This window comes from Heterocephalus glaber, unplaced genomic scaffold (genome assembly GCF_053883595.1).
Source record: "Heterocephalus glaber isolate CG9 unplaced genomic scaffold, H.glaber_assembly_v1.0 deba00001472, whole genome shotgun sequence".
Taxonomy (NCBI): Eukaryota; Metazoa; Chordata; class Mammalia; order Rodentia; family Bathyergidae; genus Heterocephalus; species Heterocephalus glaber.
In genome coordinates this window covers 68,661,493-68,686,402 of record NW_028258315.1, presented here as the reverse complement: position 1 = coordinate 68,686,402, position 24,910 = coordinate 68,661,493, and the positions used below count along the sequence as shown (strand labels likewise).

The 24,910-nt window shown below is 34.0% G+C and overlaps 1 protein-coding gene across 48 annotated transcripts in view; it reads right to left on the bottom strand.

Moving 5' to 3' along the window:
• The window catches only part of Clasp2 (cytoplasmic linker associated protein 2), a 216,242-nt gene that overhangs the window by 103,036 nt on the left and 88,296 nt on the right, over positions 1-24,910 (bottom strand). For all 48 annotated transcript variants that reach the window (XM_021238757.2, XM_087181377.1, XM_087181374.1 and 45 more), the window contains 4 exons: positions 14,108-14,187; positions 8,304-8,396; positions 5,565-5,710; positions 2,871-3,006 (listed from right to left, as the gene is read on the bottom strand). In XM_021238757.2, the coding sequence (XP_021094416.1) occupies positions 2,871-3,006; positions 5,565-5,710; positions 8,304-8,396; positions 14,108-14,187 (455 nt within the window). The remainder of the gene's footprint in view (positions 1-2,870; positions 3,007-5,564; positions 5,711-8,303; positions 8,397-14,107; positions 14,188-24,910) is intronic.

Below are 24,910 nucleotides of genomic sequence, written 5' to 3'. Positions count from 1 at the left end.
GTTCACAATCCATGTAAAATAAAACAGTAACCTAAACATGTATATCTAATACCTTAAATCTCCTATTTTTCTTCATTAGCTTTAATGGTACAGATTGGGTCAATAAGGAAGCAAGCTCTGAGATAAAGTTTAGTATGCAAAATATTTATTAAGAAGTATCCTTGGGATCACTACCTATGGAAGGGGGAAGAAGGAAACAAGAGTGAGCAAAGGAAGACGATAAACTGTGATTAGGACCATAATATCTTTGTCCAAAGCCATCAGGGAGCTGTGGAGCTAAGAGTCCTTTAGAGTAGTCTTAAATTGGTTTAAGATGGTCAAACATTTATATATAGTGACCATACTAGAAAGGGTGAAGACCATGGAAAAGGCAGCTCTCTGAAGCTGAAGCAATAATTAAAGAGGCTGGAACTGAAGACTGTCTACCAACAACATTCCTAACATTAAGGAGACAAGTCTTTCACTGAAGGAAAATAAGCACAGCGGCCGGGATTTGGCTCAGTGCCACTGCACCTGCCTCACAAGTACAAGGTCCTGAGTTCGATCCCCAGTACCAAAAAAAAAAAAAGCACAGGGTATCAGTGTTTGCCATAGCTAAACCAAAGGGAAAACTCGTTTTTAGCAATAAGAGAATTCAATTACCAATAAACCTGAAGCTTTTCAAGATGAGATTAATGCAATAGATTGCTTTGACGAATTAATTATCCAACTGTTACACTCAGCATGGAAAGACAATGAGGACCTGCTCCCTACAGCACCCAAAAAAGCCTTTTGCCCAAACACTGCTATGGAGATAAGGCCCATGGAGAGCCCTAGCCACACTATACTATATAGCAGATTTCACCTACCATTACCACTCCCCTACTTTCTCTCTCATAAATGCACCCCCACCCCCCACCCCCTGCCAATTCCCCAAATCCTACTGCTACACTAATCACATTCATGACAGTAGCAGGGATGTGGTGAGAGTACTAACCTAAGTACTGCTACACTACATTCAGGGAGAAGTGATCCTCACAACTACAGAGGAAACATCTAACCAAATACCAAGTCAGAATAATTTAGGCTTTATTAATATAAGCTGACAACTAAAAAAATTAAAATTAACTAAAAAAACTAAAATTAAAAGGAGAATTAAAAATCAAGGAGAGAAATCTAAAGTAGTCCTCTGGGAAACCAATCAAACATAGAAAAAGGAGATAATTTTTTTTTTCAAAACAATATAAATTTATTATCTTATACTAGGAGATAATTTTTTAAAAACCTACTTGGGCTACATTTTTGTAAAGATGATAACATAAATAACATGAGAAAATTTTATATAAAATGAGCAAGTTAAAAACAAAGTACAAAGCCTCAGAATGGCAAAATACATACTGTCAAATAGAATTTAAATTTTCCTAAGAACACTTATAACTAGACAAAGGAATAAGAAATTATTCAAGAAATGAGAATGCCAGAAACTATACAACAAGAGTAACAAAAGGAAAACACCTGGGCAAAAAAGACAGAAGTCCAAGTAAAGAAATGATCCGTGAAAATAAAATATTTAAGGAAATAAAATATTTAAGGATGATTTATTCTAATCAGAAATCCTGATCTATAGTATAAGAGTGGTACTAATAAAAGAAATCAGAACTTCTGTGGGAAACTCCTTACACAAAGGAACTATAGAACAAGCATTCCTAGGGGCTATTCTGTTGTTGTGCTATAAAAGAATCAAATAATACCTCATTTTCTAAAGACAATAACAAAGAGTTAAGAAAATAATTCTGTGGGACAGGAAAAGTAAATTTAAAGTTCAAAAATCAATTTTTGGTTTCAGAGATAAGGTCTCGCTATGCAGCCCAGATTGGCTTCAAACTTGCAACAATCCTCCTGCCCGAGCCTCCCAAGTGCCAGAATTACAGGAGTATGCCACCACACCCTGCTCAAAAGTCAAATTTTTCAGTTTTTCTGTAAGGGCAAAAAAAACCCTTTCAAAATATACAAAGATGAAAACTGAAAAACACTAAAGGAAAACAAGAATGACACAAAAGCAAAAAAAAAAAAAAAAAAAGGAAGTGAGAGGATATCAAGAAATACTGGTCAAAAACAGAAAGAGAGGAAAAAAAAAAACAAACCCCTACAATTCCAATTAATGAAAATGAAAATATGCTTTGTTAAAATGAGACTCACTGGTTAAGGGGAAAAATGGCCTAAATAAGATAAAATGTATACTTTTTTTAAAGGAATGGAGGAATAAGAAGGTTTTATTCTTGATATTGACAAAGAATAAGGAACTTCTAAGTTACAAAAAAAAAAAAAAAGAAATGAGTAAGAAGCACAATGAACAGAAATAGGAAACAAGAAAAAAATATTTTAAGATGACAACAGTTAAAAACTCTGACTAAAAAGTACTTATGTATGTATAAATATATACATAAAACATTTACATTATATATATGTTAAAATGTGTATGTTTTGTGTGACAAATACATTTATAAAGGTAATAGAAATCTGGAAAAGAATAACCTAAATGGACAGAGTGTTTAGTTACACAACAGCAAAATTCAAAGGAGACATTTATTTTTTGCACTTTGTTCTGAGCGTCCTCAAAGTACATATGATGAAAAAAATATCAGGACTTTTTGCCTGTTGCTTTTATTGCCGTTTGGGACTTCTGTGATTACCCACCTGTGCATGTATACATGTGTTATATTCCATATTTAACCATTTTCATTTTGTAATCTTCTGTATTATTTACATGCTCTATAATCATGTGTTGCTTTTATTATCAGAAAAATAATTCAAAAGCATTTCTTCCTTTGGGGTTAAAAAAACACAAATGACTTAAGTATACTGAAGGTAGGGAAGGGAGGCAAACCTACCCGAATGATGAATCTGATTGCTGCACATCCAGAAGTTGCCATGACTTTTGCACTATTAGGGACAAGATTAAAAAGTGTAGGTACAATAGCTTCAGCGCCATGGTCAAACTTGTTTCCCAAAACTGTTGAAAGATGGCTACAAAAAAAGACAAAAAGTATTTTGAATAGTTTAATGTGAAATATAGATAGAACTATATTTTAAAAATAACTCTTTCACTGAATTAACTTGAGAAATTTATTTTATTAGTTCTAATGGTAGAAAAACAAATGAAAGAAATACTATATATTTCCTTCTTACCATTCTTTTACAGGCTAGCCGTAATTATGAAATTTGGCATTTTACTTATCACAAATATTCCCTGATATCTCTAGGGTAGGATTACACAATTCATGACTGAAAATATAATTTATCATATGAAAATATAATTCTATCATATGATAGTTGAGTGAGGACAACTGTTTTCTCTTTCCAAATCTGTAGTTAAACAACTAATTCAGCCTTTAATTATATGATTTTAGTTAAAACATTTAGAAAGAGCTGGATGTGGTGGAGCATGTCTCTAATAACAGCACTTGAGAGGCTGAGAGGCAGGAGGATCGCCATGAGTTTGAGGCCAGACTCGGTGGGCAACATAGAGAGTTCAAGCCCGGCCTGAACTACTACATAGCTGAGACCCTGTCTTAAACAGATGCGTGCATACGCATGCACATGCACATGCGCGCGTGCGCGCACACACACACACGCACACACACGATGCTGCAATCACAGTTCTGACAATGGTTGCATAGGTCAATTTCAGAATATTTACATAGTGTTTTATTTAAAATTGGTTGGAACAGAGTTAGCTCCAAAAGTCCAGGTTCTTGATTCGGGGAGGTTCTCACACTCAGACTTATTTTCTAGCATTCAGTTATAAAGTTGGTTTTCCTATGTCCCAATTCACTGGCAAAAAAGGAATCTCAAGTCAAAAACAGGCATGTGCCACCTGTGCCTAAAAGCTGTTGTGTTCTTTAGTGTGAGCTCTGTTCTGCCAGGCAGTGAATATACCTGGGAATAGCTTGATTTTTATGTTTGTTGGGAGAGGTAGAGTCTAGAGTAGTCTTATACTTAAAAGCTGGTTTAGTATTATTCTTTTGTGATGTCCTTTCTGGGGTCTCCACTGCATGCCATGGCCAAGATTTCTCCGTTTTGGACAGTCAGATCTGAAACCTCTCTCAGCCCAAAATGAGCTCTGGGAACTCTTGCTTACCTTATAGCTCCCAGGCAGTGATTCTTTCCCCTCCTCAGGGTTCTTTCCCCTCACCTTTCATACACTAGAGAGTGAGATTCATGGTATCATACAGGTTTCTATAGCTCTTTTTCTATATATCTCTCTTTTCTCCAGTATTCTGTATTGGAGATTCTGGACACCTCAGCCTGCTGAAATTCTAATCTCTGTGTCCTTAACTCAGTGAGAATGCCTTGCTCTGCTTAGGTTCCCCCTTTTCCCCCATGGTCTAAAATGCTGCCAGGTTAATGCTGTGCTGACTGTACCGCTCAATTCACTTCCAAAGCACAGTCATTTTACATATTTTGTCTAGTTTTCTAGTCCTATTTAAATGTTTTTCAACCTTATATTTTATGGATTTTTCAAGCTTACATTTTATGGATTTTTGTTTCTAGAGTTACTTGATCATTCTGGCATACTGATTTATACCTAGCAACTTTGCTAAAGTCCTTTAATTATAATAAATCATCTGTAGATTCCCTTGTGGTTTTCTGTATGGGTAATTACATCATCTGTTAATAATGGAAGTTCTATTCCTCGAAATCCTCATAAGGTTTTATCGTGCTCACCCTTTTCTGTTCTGAGCCAGAACATCCAATACAATACTACAGTAATTAGGGCTGGGGATTTAGGTTAGTGGTTCCACCACCTGCCTTGCAAGTGCAAGGTCCTGAGTTCGATTCCAGGTACCAAAAAAAATAGTACAGTAATTAGAAATATTGATAATAGGTACTATTCCTTTTTGTCAGAAGTTCCCTATCTTCAAAAGAATGCTTTTTTACAAACACATACAACAACAGTAGTTTTTAGGCTGGGGCTACTGGTAAATGGAATTTAAGTATTTTACCATCCGTATATTGTAGAAGACCATAAACACTTAGATTTTTAAAAGTTAATAATGCATGTTACAATTCCAGAATAATTTACTAAAATATCAGAAATAGAGTACTTAACAACCACTTAATAATGAGAAAAGTGAATATAGTCAGTTTCCAAATCCATTCATTTTCTTCTTATACTGATAGAGTTGATAAAAAATCTACCTGAAGGCTTAGACCAGTTATGCTGAACCTATGGCACATATGCCACAGTGGGCTGTTTTTATCATTAAAAGTGCTAAAAGGTTTGCCATCACTGGCTTAGACATTTTTTTGTTGTTGTTACCGGGGATTGAACTCAGGTCCTTGCGCTTGCACAGCAGGTGGTGAAACCACTGAGCTAAATCCCTGGCTGGCTTAGACATTTTAATGCTGGTATAGAGTTATGAAAGATTTTTTACAATCACACATCTATATAAGAAAAATGATTTTTGGAACATACATGTGTTTTTGGGTTATTCTTCTACTGCTTTACTTAAGTAAGCACTGAATTGATGACTACTACATTCATCCATAAAAAATATTTATCACAAAAGGAATATACTTACGCTACAGTAATGCAAGCTTCTCGAACCACTTGGGATCTAAGATCCTTAGCTGATAGTTTAAGTGCTCCGTCCAACAACCGCAAATGTTGGAAAAAGCAATCATACTGTGCAGCTCCAGCAACGAGCAGTGACCGAATTTTCTTAAGCTAACATAAAAAGAATTTTCATTACTGACATAAAAGGGACAGTGAAAAAGAAAAAGAATGCAACCTAAATATCATACTCAAATTTTAAAATATAAAACACTTATATTTCATTATGTCTATATAATTATATTAAGATATTTTAGTAGCATTAAATGTATCTTGTAAATAAATATATAAACAAAAAGCTTCCTAAGAACATAAGACTTATAGGTGTAACATACATACATACATATATATATATATTATGTATACATGAGTTAAAGTTTTGAGACAGTCTTTAAAATTATGATAAATATAAATAACATAAAATTTACCATTTAATCAGATTAAGATATACACTCTACTGGCATTAAGTACATTCACAAGGTTGTATAATCATTACCACCATCTACTAAGGGATCCTAATTTTAAGAGGGCCAATTTTAGAAAACTCTATCCCAAAATTAGTTTTGTACTTTTACTTTTTTTTTTTCTTTTTGTACTGGGGATCGAACTTGGGACCTTGCCCTTGCGAGGCAGGCAGCAGCACCACTGAGCTAAATCCCCAGCCTACTTTTACTTTTGTTGTAAGCAAAAGCACAACATCAAAATGACCAACTTTTAAGCATTACCATGTCTATATGTAAATGTTATCACACTTTGTGAAGTAAATGGTTCACTCTTGCTTTGTCCCTAAATACATATATACGTATCTAAATTATTTACTAAAATGTAATGCTAAAGGCATACTTTTTTTTTCTTTGGTACCGGGGATCAAACTCGGGTCCTTGCGCTTGCGCAGCAGGCGGTGAAACCACTGAGCTAAATCCCCGGCGCCAATACTTTCAACAAATATAACTGCTTAATATTTCCAAATAAAACATCTTAGTATATAATTGCTAAAGGTTTTCAAATTAAAAACACAATATGCATACACAATAAATTTAAATCTGTCAAAAGAGATACAGGTACACATCTGTGCTCAAGCATATTCAGAAACTAGGTTTATTTAACATGGCCATTATTATATACAATCTCACACTTAGCTCAGGTTGTCTAAATTTTAAAATATATCTCTAAAGTTAAATCAGATGGATTAAAGATGTGAATATAAAAACAGTGCTCGTGATAGGCACATCCAAATTTTAAGAAAAACTCATTATTTCCCCCTATGAGAGGGGCAAACAATTTTTAAAACTGGATAGAATACAGTATTAGATAGAAAACATGTTCTCAAAAACATGCAAGTAATGACTGAAACCTTTGTTCAAAATATTTTCGTAGCACCTACTAATATAAAATTGCACCTACTCTTTACCCAACAACCTACACCTTAAAATCTAACCTATAAAACATTACTGTTACAAATGTGCGCAAGGGCACTTATTACAACATTGTAAAAATGAAAATAAATAAAAAATAAGTATAAATTCATCAAATGGAAAATGGTTTAATAAATTACCTGTACACATACTGAGCTAAGGAATATACATACATATTGGTCTGCATTCAATAAATATCTGAGCAACGATTACATAACTGACATCTATACCAGGTGTTCTGAACAGGCATGTTTTTTAAGTGAAAAAAAGCAAGTTACTAAGTAAGATATTTAGTATGATCTCATTTTTATAAAATGAATCAGAGAGAGGAGAAACTGCTTATTTTATCATTTGTTTGAATGCATATACATAGAAAAGAATACACTCTAGACTTGTCTCAGAACTGAAGAATATGAAACATATTTAACAAATCTGTAGCCATATATTTTTCTATTAATAAACATTCTCTGTTAAACATTTTCAGAGAAGATAGAAAAAATGATCTTATGTACATACTGTCACAAAAGCATGTCTGTCAAAATGCTCTATTTGATTTCATCCATCAAAATGGACATTTTTATGATTGGCCACACTAGAAGCTAGAAGAGCAGAAGGGGCTCTTCAAACAAAAACTCTGCTCTGCCTACTTGCAAACAAACTCTTGAGGTTCTCCTTTAACATGTGGAATTTCCTCATGTAAATGTGACAAATTCAAAAAACTTAAAATATAGTTTGCTGTAAATACAGATATTATTTAAAATTTTACCATATGTTTTCAAGTAACAGGGTAAATGAAATATTCTTAACCTGTTTATTTTTTTAAATCATGAGTAGAAAATACTCATCCCACTCCTGAGAAATAAAAAGTCAGATAAATGGAGACAGGCAATTGTGAAATTATGTCAATTTCATGAGATTCTATGAAAAATGAACTCTTTTACTGGTAAATCTTCTATGATTTGAGGATGATGCTAATAAGCAACTATGTAACTCCACAGGGAGGCCAAGGTCCTCTGACGCTCACACTTCCCTGCTCAGTCAACAAACAGAACAAGTTGAAAGGCTTCCAACTGGGTGGGACAGGCACCACTTGAATGGCAAAATAAGAAGGAAAAATTGACCCTAAATCAGAAAATGCCCATTATCTCAGCGTGTTTTCCAGAAAGAAATATTACCTAACAGACTATTTTATTAGTGAATGAATCCCAGATAGTATTACTACTGAATTTCCGTATTTTTTAAGAGAAACACTAGCAAGAAAATAAAGGAGATAAGAAAAATAGAAAACTTACTGCATTGGCACGCTGATCCCAGTCATGTTTGTCATCTGACAAAATTTCCCTGATTTTATTTAAGGTTTCTTCAAGTTCTCGACTAGAATAGATCTTAAAGAAAAGATTCATAATTATAACAATATTTCTTGCTGTAAGCAATATCAAAATTATGCCCTGATGTTTAAAATAATCTTTCATGTAGTAAGGGTATTTCTCACTCCAGCACCATTTTTTAAAATGAAGAATGTTATGGACAATAAAATAAAATGCTTTGTTTTCTTGTTAGTTATCCCTCTTGCTATTTCTCCTCCGTGAATAACTTCAAATATACTCTTAAAAAGCTTTGAAATTTAAAAACAAGATGCAAATGTGCAAGAATAAAATAGGCCTAACTTCTCAAAAACTGCATTCATATACTTATTGTAAGTTAGTTTTCTTTTTCTGTCGTCTGTTATAATAGACTGTCAAAGCAGCTATATGCTTTGGTTCCTTTGGAGTCAACTATTTGCTAAATAGCTAGTTATATACCATTAATCTTTCATTCATTTAAGAAATACATAACAGGGCTAGGGATTTAGCTCAGTAGTTCCGCTGCCTGCCTTGAAAGCGCAAGGACCCAAGTTCGATCCCTGGTACCAAAAAAAAAAAAAAAAGAAATATATAACAGAGATACACTATGCTAGGCATTTTGGAGACTATGGTGAGCAAAAATAGACATAAAAATTTTTGTCACTGCCTTATGGACCTTATAGTGTAGTTAGAGATATTTAAAACAATAAAATGACATTGAATATAAAAATATAACAGATAGTAAATACTGCAAGAAAGAATGAATACATATATTGGGGCTTGGAGGGTTGATCTAGTTAGTAAAGTCAAGCTGGAGCTGGGAGCTAAAGGATGAATAGGACATTATTATACAAAGTAGAAAGACATTTGGTTTCCCTGAAGAGTAAATTCCATGTGTAAAGGCTCTTTGACCAACAGAAACTAAGTACAGGAATAAAGAGTACAAAGGAGAAAAGAAAAAGAGCCAATGACCCAGTCTAAGACCATTAGTGTATAGTATCACTATACTACAGTTGAGGTTCAGAGGTGTGCGTGTGTTATAGCTTGTGGCTAGATGTCCTCCAAAGCCTCAAGCAGTCATGGGTGAGGCTTTTTCAGAGATGGCTGGATCTAAAATGTGTGATGCTATGATTGACTCATGGTGCAATGCAAGGATCAATGGCACTAGCATTAAGGGTGTGAGTGCCACTCACCCTAAGTAGCCTGGATAAGATATAAAGGATAGAAAGAGCTGTGGTCCACCCTTGCTTGCTTTGCTACCTTCTGCCCACCATGAACTGTTTCTCCTCTACAATGCTCCTCTGTCATGCGCCATTCTGTCTTGCAGCCAGCCAACTATGGACTGAAACTTCTATGAACTGTAAGCCAAATAAACTTTCCCTCCTTTAACTTTGGGCATCAGGTATTTTGTCTCGGCAACAAGAAAAATAACTAAGATAGTATGTGACCTAAATCTGCTTAATTAAAATGAACCCCACATGTTCTACAGAATCAACTGGAAAAGAGGAAGAAGGCAGTGAAGGAATTGAGTCTGAAAACAGCTACAGCTCTGTTGCTGACCATGAGAGGAGACAACATAGAGGACTTAGAAATCAAAGGTGGAATGAAACAAAGTCCGGGTTATAGCATGTGAGTTCATCAAACACTCCTACTTACACCTTTTACTTTCAATAGCTACTAAATTGAGAGGGGAGAGGGAAAGAGACAAAGATAAAGGGTAAAAGCATAAGATAAGGCTGAAGAGGCAGGGCTCTTAGAAGCTTCTGAGCTATCTCTTTTCTGTCTCCAACCTTCCCTTCAAAATATCCTTTCTGCCATTTTCCAGAAAAGAAGGACATACCTCTCATTCCTAATCCTATTGTAACATGTTGCCCTGGAATATAAGGCAAGGATTTTCTTCTAGCAATAGGAGAAAAAGGGTCAACTCAAAAACTTCATCCTAGTAAGGGGTACATAACTTTTTAAACATTTTTAGGGGGTATGCACAGCAAAAAAAGTTTAAAGATCACTAAGTTAGGAAGTAGTTGTAGTAGAATGATTCCTAAGTTTCTAATTTTTCTAATGGATTAAGTAATGGTTTTTCACATAAATACTTGTAGACCAGGGCATAGTGGCATATGGCTCTAATTCCAGCACTTAAGGAGACAAGGCAGGAGGGATTGAAAATTCAAACCCAGCCTGGGCAATTTAGCAACTTAGACACTATCATAAAGTTTTTAAAAATGGAAAAAAAAGGGGTGGGGTGAGGTGGAGATATAGCTTAGCGGTAGAGAGCCTCTGGGTTTAATCCCCATCCCTCCCCAAAGCAATACTAAAATACATTTTTCAGGGGAGATTATGATTCCAATTTCAGACAGGTTGAGTTTCAAATGCCTATAAAGCATCAAAGAAGAGATGTCAAGCAAATAGTCATAGTGCATAAATGTTTTGATGTTCAGGAGAAGTATGACTGGGAGATAATCTGGATATTATCTATATAAAGGTGGGAAGTGAGCCATGGATTAAAAGGTGACTCAGCAAGAAAATGGAGACAAGGCAGGGCCCAGAGGTACTCTTTAAGAAATTCTAATACTCACTGGCCAAGTAGAGAAGGATGTATCTAATAAAAGAACCAGATGAAGTGGACAAGGATGAAGAAGAAGAAAAAAGGATATCACCATATCATACTCACTACAATACAGTGGACATAGACAACAGCATTAGATATTATTAAAAGATCAAGGAAACACAGTAAGACCAGTTGATTTAGATACTGTGATGATGAATGGTCTCCTCAAGACCTGTTTCAATGGAGGAAGAAGCTGGAAGAGTGGGATGAAGTAAATGTAATGTAGTTAAGGAGACAGCAAGTACAGACAAATTTTAGAAAGGCTGTGTAGATCAAAATAAAGAACAGTACCTAGAAAATATGGAGTTCAGTATAACTTGGAGGGGGGCAGAACCGGGGATTAAACCTAGGAATGCTCTACTCCTAAGATATACACCCAGCAATTTAAACACTTTTTAAATTTTACTTTTGAAACAGGATCTCAATAGGTTGCTCAGATGGGACTCAAACTTGTGATCCTCCTGCCTCAGCCTTCACAAATGCTGGGATTATAAGCATGCATCACCATACCTTGGGTTTTTAAAAAATTACTATTATTTCATTTTTTCTGGTGCTGGGTGTTGAACCAAGGGCACCTCAGCTCAGATTTTTTTTTTTGGTACCGAAGATCGAATTCGGGACCTTGCGCTTGCAAGGCAGGCAAAATCTCCGGCTAAAATCCCTGAGCTAAATCCTCGGCCCTCAGATTTATTTATCAATCAAGAAACTCAACCATGTTTAATAAAGTGAAAAGGTTCTAGAAAAGAGATTCTTGAATCCAAGAGATTATCAGTTGTGTAAAATTATTAAGTAGGAAATAACAGGTTTTGGAGAAGGACCACATTCCTAGAGCAAAAAGTCAGGAGCGTACAGTGGGGAAGGATATAGGCAGAGACATGATGTGCCCATTAACAATAACAATTTATATAGCAAAGTTAAAGACAAAATCATGTACTGAAAGGAAAGAGGTAAAGAGAGCCAAGTTAATGGCTGGAGAGGGAAGAAACATATTGGATACTGGAGGAAAACATACAGGTAATTTAACATAACAAGGATGTCACACTGTTGAGGACATATTTTATGTGAATTCCACTAAAAATCATGTGCCCTAACATGTGACTTTCTCTAGAAGCATGCATTTCTGAGCTGTAGGCAGAGAGGGGGAAAAAAAAAATTGAGAATCACCCAGAGTTGTAGTTTTGCAAAATGGGTACTTAAAAATCAAGCAATCAAGGAATTTTAATGTATTAATGCAACTTTACCACAGGAAACCCTAGTATCAAAGCTTAGATGAGAAGGGAAGCAAAAATGAAAAACTGACAGTATAAGACAGTGGACTGAAGATCCTAATGTCATGGAGAAGGTAGTTAGAAAATGTGGGAAGCACATGGAGATCATGATCAGTAGAAAAATGTTTTAATTAATACCACTGGAAACAAAGCAATTACATATAGGTGACATCAAAATCCAGTGACTATTAAGTGAATAAGGTAAAGGTGGGAAAGAGGTCAAGAAACTGATGGGTCATTCAATAGAAACAAAGTCGTTTAGGATGATGACAGTAATAGCTAACATGTGCTTACCACACACTTCTGTACTGTCATATTTAACCCTCATAATAATCCTGAGTAGATATTAATAATTACTAATCTAGGATGAGGATTTTGAGGTACAGAGGATTAATTCATCCAAAGTTACACAGCTAGTGTGGCAGAACTGGGAATCAAACCCAGGCATCTGTGGAATATTGTCCAGATTGGTATATGGAAATAAAAGGGAGGCTAGTCAGAGAGCATGAGCCCCACATAAGTGAGTGTAAGAGTAATGGTCACAAGTGATAATGAGAAGAGCAAGCACAGTTAATCTACTATCAATTCCAAAGGCCACATGAGCCGAGAGTAATGAATAGCCTTCCCTTTAAAGAGCTACAAAAACAAGTATCAGGTTTTAATTAAGACAAAGATATTGAAAGGACAAAGAAAAAAAAAGACTTAAGGAGTTTATGCTGATGCAATAGATGTTCCAAATGACAAAATCTGAAGCACAGAATACTTGATGGAGAGGCAGCCCGGGTAGGGTGGGGTAGAGGATAGGGGGGTGTCAAAGGTTCAGCTGCAAGGACTCGATAGGTAATTGTGAAACTAAGGATGATAGCAGTTGGCTTGAGGGACATTATGATGCTACCATTCTGATAAGCATATATTGAACAATGAAAAATGTTCAAGCCCAACTAAGTTTTACCAATTGTTCCTACAACACTGATCTTTCCCTTATATGAAGAGCCTCTAAAATACAAAAGGAGGGGAGTCTACCTTTTCTCTGTTATCTAAAAAGTAAGTATCTTAAAATTTTAAAACATGTACTTCAGTAAAGGTATAAAATACACTCAAGGGCTAGGGATTTAGCTCACCTGCCTGAAGCGCAAGGTCCCGAGTTCGATCCCCGGTACCAAAATAAATAAATAAAATAAAATAAAATATACTCAAATCAATAAATTTAAAAAGTTTTTTGACAACTTTTAAAGATCATAAATAGCTTAAGGACAATTTTCCCTTTCACAGAGCTAAATAGGTACTACATACAGTGAAAAGTAGTTTGCAAATAAAGCAATGTGAAATATTTTTAAAAGAACATTCAGTATTCACACCCATCATACTGAAAAAAATATTCTGAGTAACATCATCAAGTGTTGGCAAACACTTGTGAAGAAATGAGAATTATCACACCTTTCTCATAGGAATTTTAACTGGTACAATAATCCTATAGAGTAATATCTAGTAAAGCTAAAAATTATAATCACGCCAATTCCACTCCTGTGCTTCTACTCTAAAGAAATTCTTACAAATAATCCCGCACACATGCTCAAAAATACTCACTGCAGTATGATATGGAATAGTAAAAAGTTAGAAACCAACTAAATATTCACTAACAGAAAAGATAAATGAACTGTCATCTGTTCATACAATGTCATCTATTAATCCAAATGAATGAAACAGAATCATCATATTTACGCTGTGGAAATTATTTTTAAAAATTGAGTAAAAACTCAAGTTTAGAAATGGTACACAATGCTACAATTTTTATTTGGGGTTTTTTTTTGGTACTGGGATCGGCATGATATCATTTGGCAATATTCATAGAAATGCTATTTTACAGCTAGCTTTACCTGAATAGAAGGGACATCTGTAAAAGCTTTTATAAAATCATCTTCATCAACTGCTCCAGCACCTCCTTCTTTAGAAGCACCTGATAATTAAAAGGAAATTAATTTCCTAAGGTTTATTTTTAAGTATTTTAGCATGAAGGATAATATAAAAATTTAATCCCTTTAATATGAACAAAGGAACAATTTTGAGGGATATTTAAATTTATAAGAAAGGATTAAAAAATAAACCCCCCAACTTTCAGAAAAGTAAAGGTACATGTCAAAAGTTGATTATTCTATAAGGAATTAGGCTAGCTGGTAGTCAAATTCAAACCACAAGACAGTAGACCTCAACCCTACATTCAATATATTAGTAAGGGACAAATACAAGGATAAACATTTAAAAAGCTGAACAGCAACTTAAAATGACCCTAAATTTCAATAAATCATGGCAAGAAAATGATGCAAAGGATCCAGGTGTTATATCAGAAAAGTATTTGTGAAAGAAAGGTTAGTCATGAGATTAAATTTAATTACATACATAAATCTTTCTTTAATGTACATAGAAAATATAAAGTAAAGCTGGGCCTTCACACTGAGCTCCCAGGGGGATTATCCATCACTCTGGGAGCACAGCATGAAGGCCCTGGGTTCAATCACCAGTACTGGGGGGGAAAAAAAGTAAGCTTAAACTTAACAGTTCACAGTTATTTAAGAGCCAGTAATTAAGCTCTTGTCTTTCAGCTCCACCTCTACTCTTCTTTGAGATGCAGGGATTAGTATTCACAAAACCTTTATTTCACTGTTGATTCTAATGATTTCCTGTTATGCTCTGTCACTAGACAGGGTTGGAGAAAGTAGAAGCTGAAGGAAAAATGAATCTGTTCCTCCTTGACTGCTTCCTGTTCTTGTCAGTAAAATTCTAGCAATTCTGGCAGACCACTCATTCCACAACAGCACTAATTCTTTTTTGGGGGCTCGGAGGGTACCCGGGGATCGAACTCTAGACCTTGCGCTTGCGAGGCAGGTGGAGGACCAACTGAGCTAAATCCCCGGCCCCTTCAACAGCACTAATTCTGCTCTGCAGTTTTCTAACTCACTGAATCAGGTCATTGTACAAATCAGAGACCTCAGCACCAGCCAGCTAGTTAACCAATCCTTTTGAGTCCCGCACCTTCAGGAGGTCCCTGCTCTAGGCCTCAAAAGCATGCATTTGTTTGTCTGGGAGGGTCTCATCAAATTGCTTAGGCTGGCCATGAACTCCTGGTCTCAAGTGATTCTCCTAAGTCTCCCGTGGGCTGGGATTACAGGTGCACCCAGCCTTAAGCCTCTAAATTTCAATAATTTTAACATCCTCATTTTGTTCCTTTGGCCACAGAGGTGGTAGCTGCATCATATAATTGTTACTTCCACATTTTAAGAGTTTTCTTTCCACATTCTTAATTCATCAATACTCTCAAATTAAGCCTTTCAAATTAAAAAATTTAAAACATTTCCACAATTAAGTTTTATCATCTACTGAAGGAAATATTAGTACTTCTAAAATAGATCTCAAAAATTAACATCATCAAGTACGAAGTACTCAGAACTTCCAAAGCTGTGTGAGAAGTTACTCATCTTAACAAAACAGATACAAACTTTTACAGATCTCAGTATAAGACTTTTAAAAGCTATAAGAGATTGGCCACAGAGCACCATTTCAAAGTTATGAAGCAGTAAGGCTGCAAATCAAAAGTGACGGCAATAAATGTAATAAACTAAAAGAATAAATAATGCACACTTGCTACAGAAAATTCAAATATAATAAATCAGTTATTTTTAGATATTGAAAAAATCCCATGAAACGAAAGTACTATGAACTCTACCCTACTATCAAATCAGTCTTAACAGCTGACTGACTAAAAATTTCAAAACAAGAAACAAAAGATACATAAACATAATAGCTTACCTAAACTTAAAACATATATTCACTTGCAAATCTCCTGATTTGTGGCTACTGCTTTTTTTTTAGTACAAGCCCTTCTCATACAGAGTGCACAGCCTAGATATTTGCATTTTTTTCTTCACTCTTTCAATTGTCCTGCCCAACCCACTTGACAAAAATTTCTTTACAGACTTGATCATACCAAGTGGTTCCTAAATATTCAACAGTTTTCATAAAAACAAATTATTCCTACATTGATATATTCATTTATATTACTGTTTTTCACAATTTACTTTGTTAAAACAAAAGTAACCATAGGTATATTTAAGAACAATTGACTCCTAGGAAGTATACTCTCAGCTGGTGGAAGACACTTGTGCAGGAATAGACATAGTTAACAACTTTAGTACATTGAACTGCAGAAACCAGGAAAGTTTTACAGAGAAAAGGAAAAAGGAAGAGGAGCTCAGTTTAAAGAGTTACTACAGTACATGTAGTTACAAAAGATACCCTACACAGAACAGGACAGCAATTCCAAAACAGCCTAGCCTGCCAGACACAAACACGTCAAAAATCTTCAAGGGAAAGCAGAATATCTGAATAAATTCCAAGTAAGACCAGAAAACTGTAGTCACTAAGAACATAAATAGGGAAGACTGACTGAAAAGTTACAATTCATTGTAATAAAAATGCCTTTATTAACCAGTGAGTTCTGTCCTATCAGTGAGGCCAAATAAACTAAAAAGGAAAGGAGAGAAGAACAGAAATTAAACAGCTTTTACAAGTTACACAGAAGCTATAGAGACAAAGGTTATAATAAATATTTAATATAGCCCTGTGGTCATCTTAAATGTGACAATTGGGTTTCTAACCTGGATATGACGATTATATAATTTGGTAAGAGCCCGTGTGATCTGAATAGTTGACACCAATCCACCTCATTCATACCTTTGAGAATCACTATGTCCTACGCAGAGTTGCTAACAGACATATGAAGAAAATATTGATACCACAAAAATGTGGTATGTGAGATAGTACATATTTAACTCAATTTAATGATTTTGCAATAAATATGTATTTCAAAACAAATATTACACATGACAAATATATACAATGTCAATGAAAAGTGTCCCAAAATGATATATAGTAAAATCATTAAAAATTAAACAAAGGTGGCTGCATATAAAATCAGTATGTAAAAATCAACTTCTAAGCATTGGCAACAAAATTAAAAACTTTAAATTGAACAGTAACTCATACTTTGAGGTATCTAAGAAACCAACCAAAAACAAAAGTAAAAAAAAAAAATTGGGGAAAATAATAAATTTTAATGCAAAACAGTACTAAAATAAATGGAGAAATATTTTATATTCATGAACAGAAAGACTTATATCATAGAGATGTCCAGTCTTCCTTAAGTAATACAATAATAATCAGGCTTCCAAAAGAATTTTTAAGATTCTAAAATTACTTGGAAGAGCAATAGGCCAACAATTGTTGAAATATTCCAGAAGAACAGAGAGGTTACTTACTCTGCCAGGTATAAAATTACAAAGCTAACATAATATGATAATTAGGTTTCAATGCAGAAATAGACCAACTAACCAAAAAGTATTAAAACTTACAGTAGACATTCTGATTTCCATGAATCACAGTCATCTGATTCAAAGCAAATGTTCACACAAATATTCCCAAAACCCAGAGACCAAAAAAGAAAAAATAAAATTACCCACAGTCTATGATTATAATATAACTAAGGATGAATAACACTTTAAAAATTCAATTCACAAGTAAATGGAGAGAATATAAATCCAGGACCAGTAATGTCACTACAGAACCCTCACTGGAAAGAAGAAATCCGAGGTACTTATACAAAAGTGGAAGAATATATTGATAGTTGTTTAACATGGACATCAACTAAGGGTACCTGTAGGACCAGAGTTATGTCATACAAAGAAGGGGAAAGTATTCCTTTGAATCCTGGTGGATAAAGGAAAGGAAGAAACAAAAGATAAAGGCTCCACTGAAATAAGATGATTATCTCAGATTCAAAAGTAGAAAACATCTTCGAATATTTAGTAAATAAGCTGCATTTCTATATATCAACAGAAGAGGGCAGTCTTAAACTAAGAAACTGAGAAAGTTTTTCTATCCTGGGCACGTTATTTGTGGACCAGGAAAATTCAATACATTATCAGAAACAGAATGAGTAATCTAAGATCTATACTAGGCTACAATAAAAAGAAAAGAAAGTAAGTATAAAAAGCTCTTCAGCTGATAAAAGCAACTGCTTCAAAAACAAAAAATCCCAGTGACTAAATAGAAAGGGACTGTAACACAATACTTCAACATAATTAAATTACAATTATAGATATGAAAGAACAGATAAATTAGAATATCAAAAATTCAGAATAGAGAAGGAAGATATGAAGACAGCTAGCTAAAGGCTGGAAAGAAATTTTGAAATAATAGAATTATCTGAGAATTATTAAATCACTGAATTCCCCAAGAGAATATATTCTTTTTTTGAATAAGAAGAGCTATAAAAATTCTTAGGACATTGAGGAAATTTGAATATAGACATAAAGTACTTAAAGGGAGATAAGCATATAAGATAAGATGAATTTACAGAAAATACTGACACTACAGGAACAAGTTAAACAGCATCACACATCAGACAGATCCAGACTCTTCAAAACAATACCATGGAGAGAAGAACCGATGATGGAACTTTTATAGATAATACTACAGTTTTCTTGCATATGATAACAGCATATTGGTATAACGCAACATGCCTTTTAAATCATAGAGGTGCATTTTAAACATTTAGGAGTAAAAAGTCATGATGTCAGGAATTTACTTTACAATGGGTGAGATTTTTAAAAGATTTTTTTCAGTAAAGCATTTATACATTTTATGTTTTAATTTTTTATTAGTACAAGTTTGCAGTACATAATGATCACATTCATATGGGGAGTTGGTACATGTACATAACACATATGAATTCTTTTTACTTTCCTGAGATATTTTTATTGTTTTGTTTTGTTTTGTTTGTACCAGGGATCGAACTTGGGACCTTGTGCTTTCGAGGCAGGCAGTGGAGCCACTGAGCTAAATTCCCACCCTTCCTGAGATATTTTTAAAGAATACGTGTGAGAATATATCTATAGAGACAGAGAATTCAAATAAACACGGGAAACACTGGTTATAAATATAGGTGATGAATGTTTATTATATTCTTCATAATAAAAAGTATGGGAAACCACTCACTATAAAGCTGGCATAGATACAACCAGATCAGGAAAAAAAGAAGAGAAACTAGATTGACTTGGGAGGCTGAGGCAGGAGGATCACTGTGAGTTCAAGGTCAGGCTGGGCTACATAGTGAGTTAAAGGCCAGTGTGAACTACAAAGCAAGACCCTGTCTCAAAAAACAAAAAAACCCCAAAAAACAAAACAAAAAACCCCCCAAATATATGGGGTAGTATTTCAATAGAGTAAGGAATGTTTAATTTAAATGTACAGACTGAACTGGCTATCTATTAAGAAATAAATTACAATGACTCTATAATTACTTTATACAAAAAATTCTAATATACCAAATGTGTAAGATAATTAATCTTTTAGAATAAATGACTGTTTTTATGATCTTGAGACTGAACAATAGTCCTTCTTATTCAAGACAGCAATTCAGAAGTCAAAAAGGATATTTTATGTATTATGATAAAAAATTTAGAAATTTGATATGAAAATGCCATAAACAGGAGAAACTGAGGAAATATTTATAACTTTTAATTTTTAAAAAGGCTTAATTTTTTATAAATTCTAATAAGTTTATGAAAAGAAAAACAGCACATAAATCACAGAAGAGGCTATGCTAATTCCTATTAATGGATTCAAACATTTTGAACCTCAGTAGAAAATAAACTCCAGAAGGGCAGGGTAATTGTAGATTGGTTGGTCGGTTTGTCTGTTTTCTGTTTTTGAGACAGGGTCACTGTATAGTCCTGGCTGGCTTTGAACTCACCATGTAGCCCAGGCTAGCCTGGAACTCATGGTGATCCTCCTGCCTCGGCCTTCCTAGTGCTGCGGTTACAGGCCATATGGCATCATGCCCTGCAGGGTCAGTTTTTGTTCACTGACATTCCCCAGAAATTACAAAAGCAGAGCAGACAAAAAGCCTTTAGAAAGTATTTGCTAGCTACTGGCCAAAGGGATAGGTAGATGGAAAAATGCAAATCAAAAGAAAGAAATGCCATTTTCACCTGTAAAAATGGCAATACTTAATGAGAATGTTATATGTAAGTCTTGGAGAAGGTAAATCTTTATTTTAATTTAAAATATGTACAACCTTTGATTAAGTAATCCCATTTAAAGGAATCTTCTATAGAACAGAAACACCAGAATGTCAAAATATATGGAGGTCTGCATTCTTTGTAATGACATAAAATTGCAAACATCCTGAATGACATAAATAGGAAAATAGTTTATTAAATCAGGGTGCACCAGTTGCTATGGTTTGAATGTGTTCCCCAAATTTCATGTGTTGGAAACTTTTTATGGTTCTCAAATTAGTGTTGATGATATTTAAAGGGAGACCCTTTGGGAGGTAATTAATGTTATGATCCTGAGGGTGGGTCTCTATGATGAGATTAGTAGCTTTGTAAGATGAGAGAGACAGGGCACTCGCCATGTGATGCCTCTTGCCAAGCCATGATGCAGCAGGAAGGCCCTCAGAATCCAGCACCTTGATACTGGACTTTCCAGACTCCAGACTGTAAAAAAACAAACCTCTTTTCTCTATGAATTACTCAGTCTCAACCATTCTGTTATAGCAGCCAAAAAACAGACTGAGACAACTACAGTGCTATTAAGAGGATGCAGTAGCTTCCATTTTTGATGGATAAAAAGCATATTTAAAAGGTATTTACTAGCATATTTAATGTGAAAAAAATCTAATTGAGTACATACATAATGAACATGAAGTAATACCATGTACAAGGATACATATCAAACTTAACATTGGTTGACTCAGGTTAGTGAGATCAGAGAGGCAAAATATTATTAAAGGATATTTTCATTTTGTTTGTTTCGTTTTGGTTTTTTGAGACAGGATGGTACTATGTGGTAGGGCTGGTCTTGAACTCACTCAACCCTCACTATCCTCCTGCCTCATATTTCCATAAAGTTTATTTTTAACTGTTTGATTTAACAATGAACATGACTTTTGTATTTAAAACAATTATAAGTCTGAATTTTTTTCATTAGTAAGAAACAAATAAATTGGTTATAAAAAAAAATAATGACAAGTTAATTTTTAAAAGTTTAAATTCACAATATATCCATTACAGAAATAATACTTCTGGTAACAACTCAACTATATTAGAATTTCTGTGATAAATATAAGCCTGGGATTAGTTATTATTAAAAATTTCTACTTTATACGGATCAAGTAAATAAGTCTAACTGATGGAAATTCCTTAACGTTGAGAACTTTATTAATAATTTGTTGATCTTTTTTCTGAGCAATTTGAAGCAATTTGTATTCCTATGTGCGGTTTTACAATTTTCTAACACTTAAATTTCAGTCAAAAAGTATAAGCAGGCCTAGAGGTACAGTTCAGTGGTAGAGCACTTGCCTACCATGTGTGAGTCCCTCAGATTGATCACCAGCAATAAATAAATATATATGCAAATAAAGTATGTTAATAATTAACACTGGTTAGTGGAATAATGAGTTATCACTGTAATTACCTTTGTGAGTTTAAAATCTTGAATATTCTATATGGTTGTCTCAGTGCATAACATGGAATTTTACATGTAGTAAGTCTACATACAACTGTAGATAAAGACAATAATTCAACTGTGGCGAGACTATTACTTGCATATGCTTATTTAATTTCAATCAATATTTTTTCTTTTTCTAAACATTCTGAATCCCTCAAAAAATAAAACTTGCACAAGGAGTTACTTTGCCACTTGAAGTTTTACACAGAAGGTAAAATAAAACTAAGGTCAAAGAAAATAACTACAGTAAAGCACAAACTGTATATTCTTATATATGGTAAGAAATTAGGCAACTTATTTATAGTAATTCATTATTTACTCACATCATATTTACCTTTAAAACTCAAGTTAAGGCAGACAGCATCAAAGCATTTTATAATGGACAGTCAAATGATCTGAAATTCATAGTAAGTGATAATGGTGACTGGCCAATCTCTGAATTTCAAAACAGAGTTCTGCTATATGGGATAAAACACCTGGAGATGGTCAAGAAGGGTTTGACAGTGTACCAAGTACTAGGTTCTCATTTTGGCCCTGTTAACAACTAACTGATGGGCACATCATTCAGCTCTCTGAGGTTGAGTCTGTGAGTCCTGGATAGATTATCTTTAAGACCCTTTTAGGGCTAAAATCTTCTGCATTTAGGATCTTTCCTTGTCAATAAGGGAAGAAGAGAGAAGAAACTAAAAAATACAAACAGAAATGTCATTTTGTTTTCAATAAAATTCAAAATAAAAAGTGGAAGTCTACTAGTTAAAAATTTAGACTCCAGGATTTATCTTTATAGGATTAAGCAACAAATTCTTGATATTTATTAAATATATATGTGATTCTTGTTATTTTTCATTTGTTTAAAAGAAAAGATAATTTTGTTGTTTGCACAATGGGAAAACAGAAATGATTAGCATCATTTGTAGAAAATAAATTCTTAAGTAAAATCATGGGTCAGATATAAACGAAAAGTAAAATAAATATACAACATCATAAAGATGAGTAAGGACTACTCATTTTGAAATGGCAGTAACTGCCTAATTAAAAGTTGATGGGGCTGGGGATTTAGCTCAGTGGTTCCAGTGCCTGCCACGCAAGCGCAAGGTCCCGAGTTCGATCCCGGGTACCAAAAAAAAAAAAAGAATTAAAAGTTGAAGCTGGGCCAGGGATTTAGCTCAGTGGTTTTGCCACCTGCTGCGCAAGGACCTGAGTTCAATCCCCAGTATCAAAAAAAAAAAAAGCTGAAGCCTTTCACATTAGATGAAAACAACAGAGAGAAAATACTCTGTCCATGTGAATGAATGAGTGAGTGAGCAAAAAAGAATGGAAGAAATTTGAGAACTAATGATTTGGGCCAGTGATGTATCCTGATGATTACATACGAGTCTCAATGACAAATTACTAAGCTCAAAATCTCATACTAATTATAAACAATGACAATTATATTATCTAATTCATGTCTCATTTTTTAAAAAGTAACAGCCGAAATAATCGACATAGGAATAGGGATATTATAACTTAGAAAATAAACTTTAAAAATGGAATTTTAACAGGAAAGTACTAAAAAGCAATTCTATTTATACCATAATGTAAAAATTGTAAGTTTGCTTATTTTCAAATATCATACTGGGAATCATACTAGCAAAACTTTAAAATAACTGATATAAGGATGTCAATCATTACTATAGATTACAATCTCAGAGATACTGGATCTAGCAGATTCCTATTTATCAAGAGATGAGTGTGTGGTGGCTGTATAGCAAAATTATTTTTGTGCCCACTTATTAAATGAGTAACTTGGGCAAATTACTTAATTTCCCCCAAACAGCAGTTTGCTTATCAGTAAAATCATAATAAAGTACCTAGTCCCTTAAATGAGACAACATATACATAAGAAAACTCAAGATAAGTATTTTAAACAATCAGGTACCTTAAGCAACTAACTATATTCGAAATCATTGCACCAAAAGAAAATATGTAAATTCCTATTATGTTACAAATGTTATTCAGAAAATGAACTACTAAACAGAATTCACTTTATGCTATTCTAGTTAGTATAGCACAACAGTAACACCCTTGACACCCACATGTTAAGGGCTTGTATAGCAATTTTATATAGGTATGGAGTTAATCATGGCCTTTTCCATTCTCCTTGGCTTAAAAGCCACAGAACTACAATATAAATAGAATAGGTTGGCACACTAAGGCCAAAGTACAAAAGCAAACTAACACACACTAAAGATTAAACACAGATCTTATTAGTTTTAATTGGCTAGGATACTGTGCTAAAAATGGCATGTATCTTTTTAACCTTGATACCTTTCAGAAGTAAATTAGACTGCAAAACTTCAAAAGTAGATTCCATCAGGATTCCAAAGAAAACTTTTATTTTAGTAATCTTACTTAAAAAGAGATTTGTCAGACCCACTTGGACTGTGACTGGCTTATACCTTCTATATTCTTTCATTCGGAACTAATCACATATATTATATAAAAATATACACACATCTAGGAAGAGCAAATACAGTAAGTAATACACTGAGACTGAATCATCCCATGTAAACTTATGGTAATCCCATATAAATTTATGGTAAAGAAAACGTATAGTCTGGAAAACAGAATAATCATAGAGAGACAGAGTAATTTTCTTGTGGCATGTGAAGGTATCATGCTAACAAATTCATTTCCCTGCATACATTCCAAGGAGGAAGATTTTAACACAAGACAAAAAGAATTACAAATTTATCCAAAATTGAAATGGGTTCATAATTTTTCTGGAGAAAACTTGGCCAAACTGAGAGAACCATAAAAATCTTTTTATGTTCTGATCCAGTGAACTTCAGAAACTTATTCCAAGTAAATGATTTGGAGATGTACTCAAAAACGTACATAAAAGAATGATGACATGGTTTATAATACTAGCAGGAAAAAAATGATGGCAACTTAGATATTATGTAGTCATGAACAACTTTCAACTTATTACTTATGACAATGAGAAAATGCTTAGGGTAAAACTATTAGATTTAAAAAAGGTATACAATGAATACTACCAATTTTGTCCTCCCAAGAAACTATCTGTATGTAAAAACATACCTAGAAAAGTAATTATACAAGTATTTGGA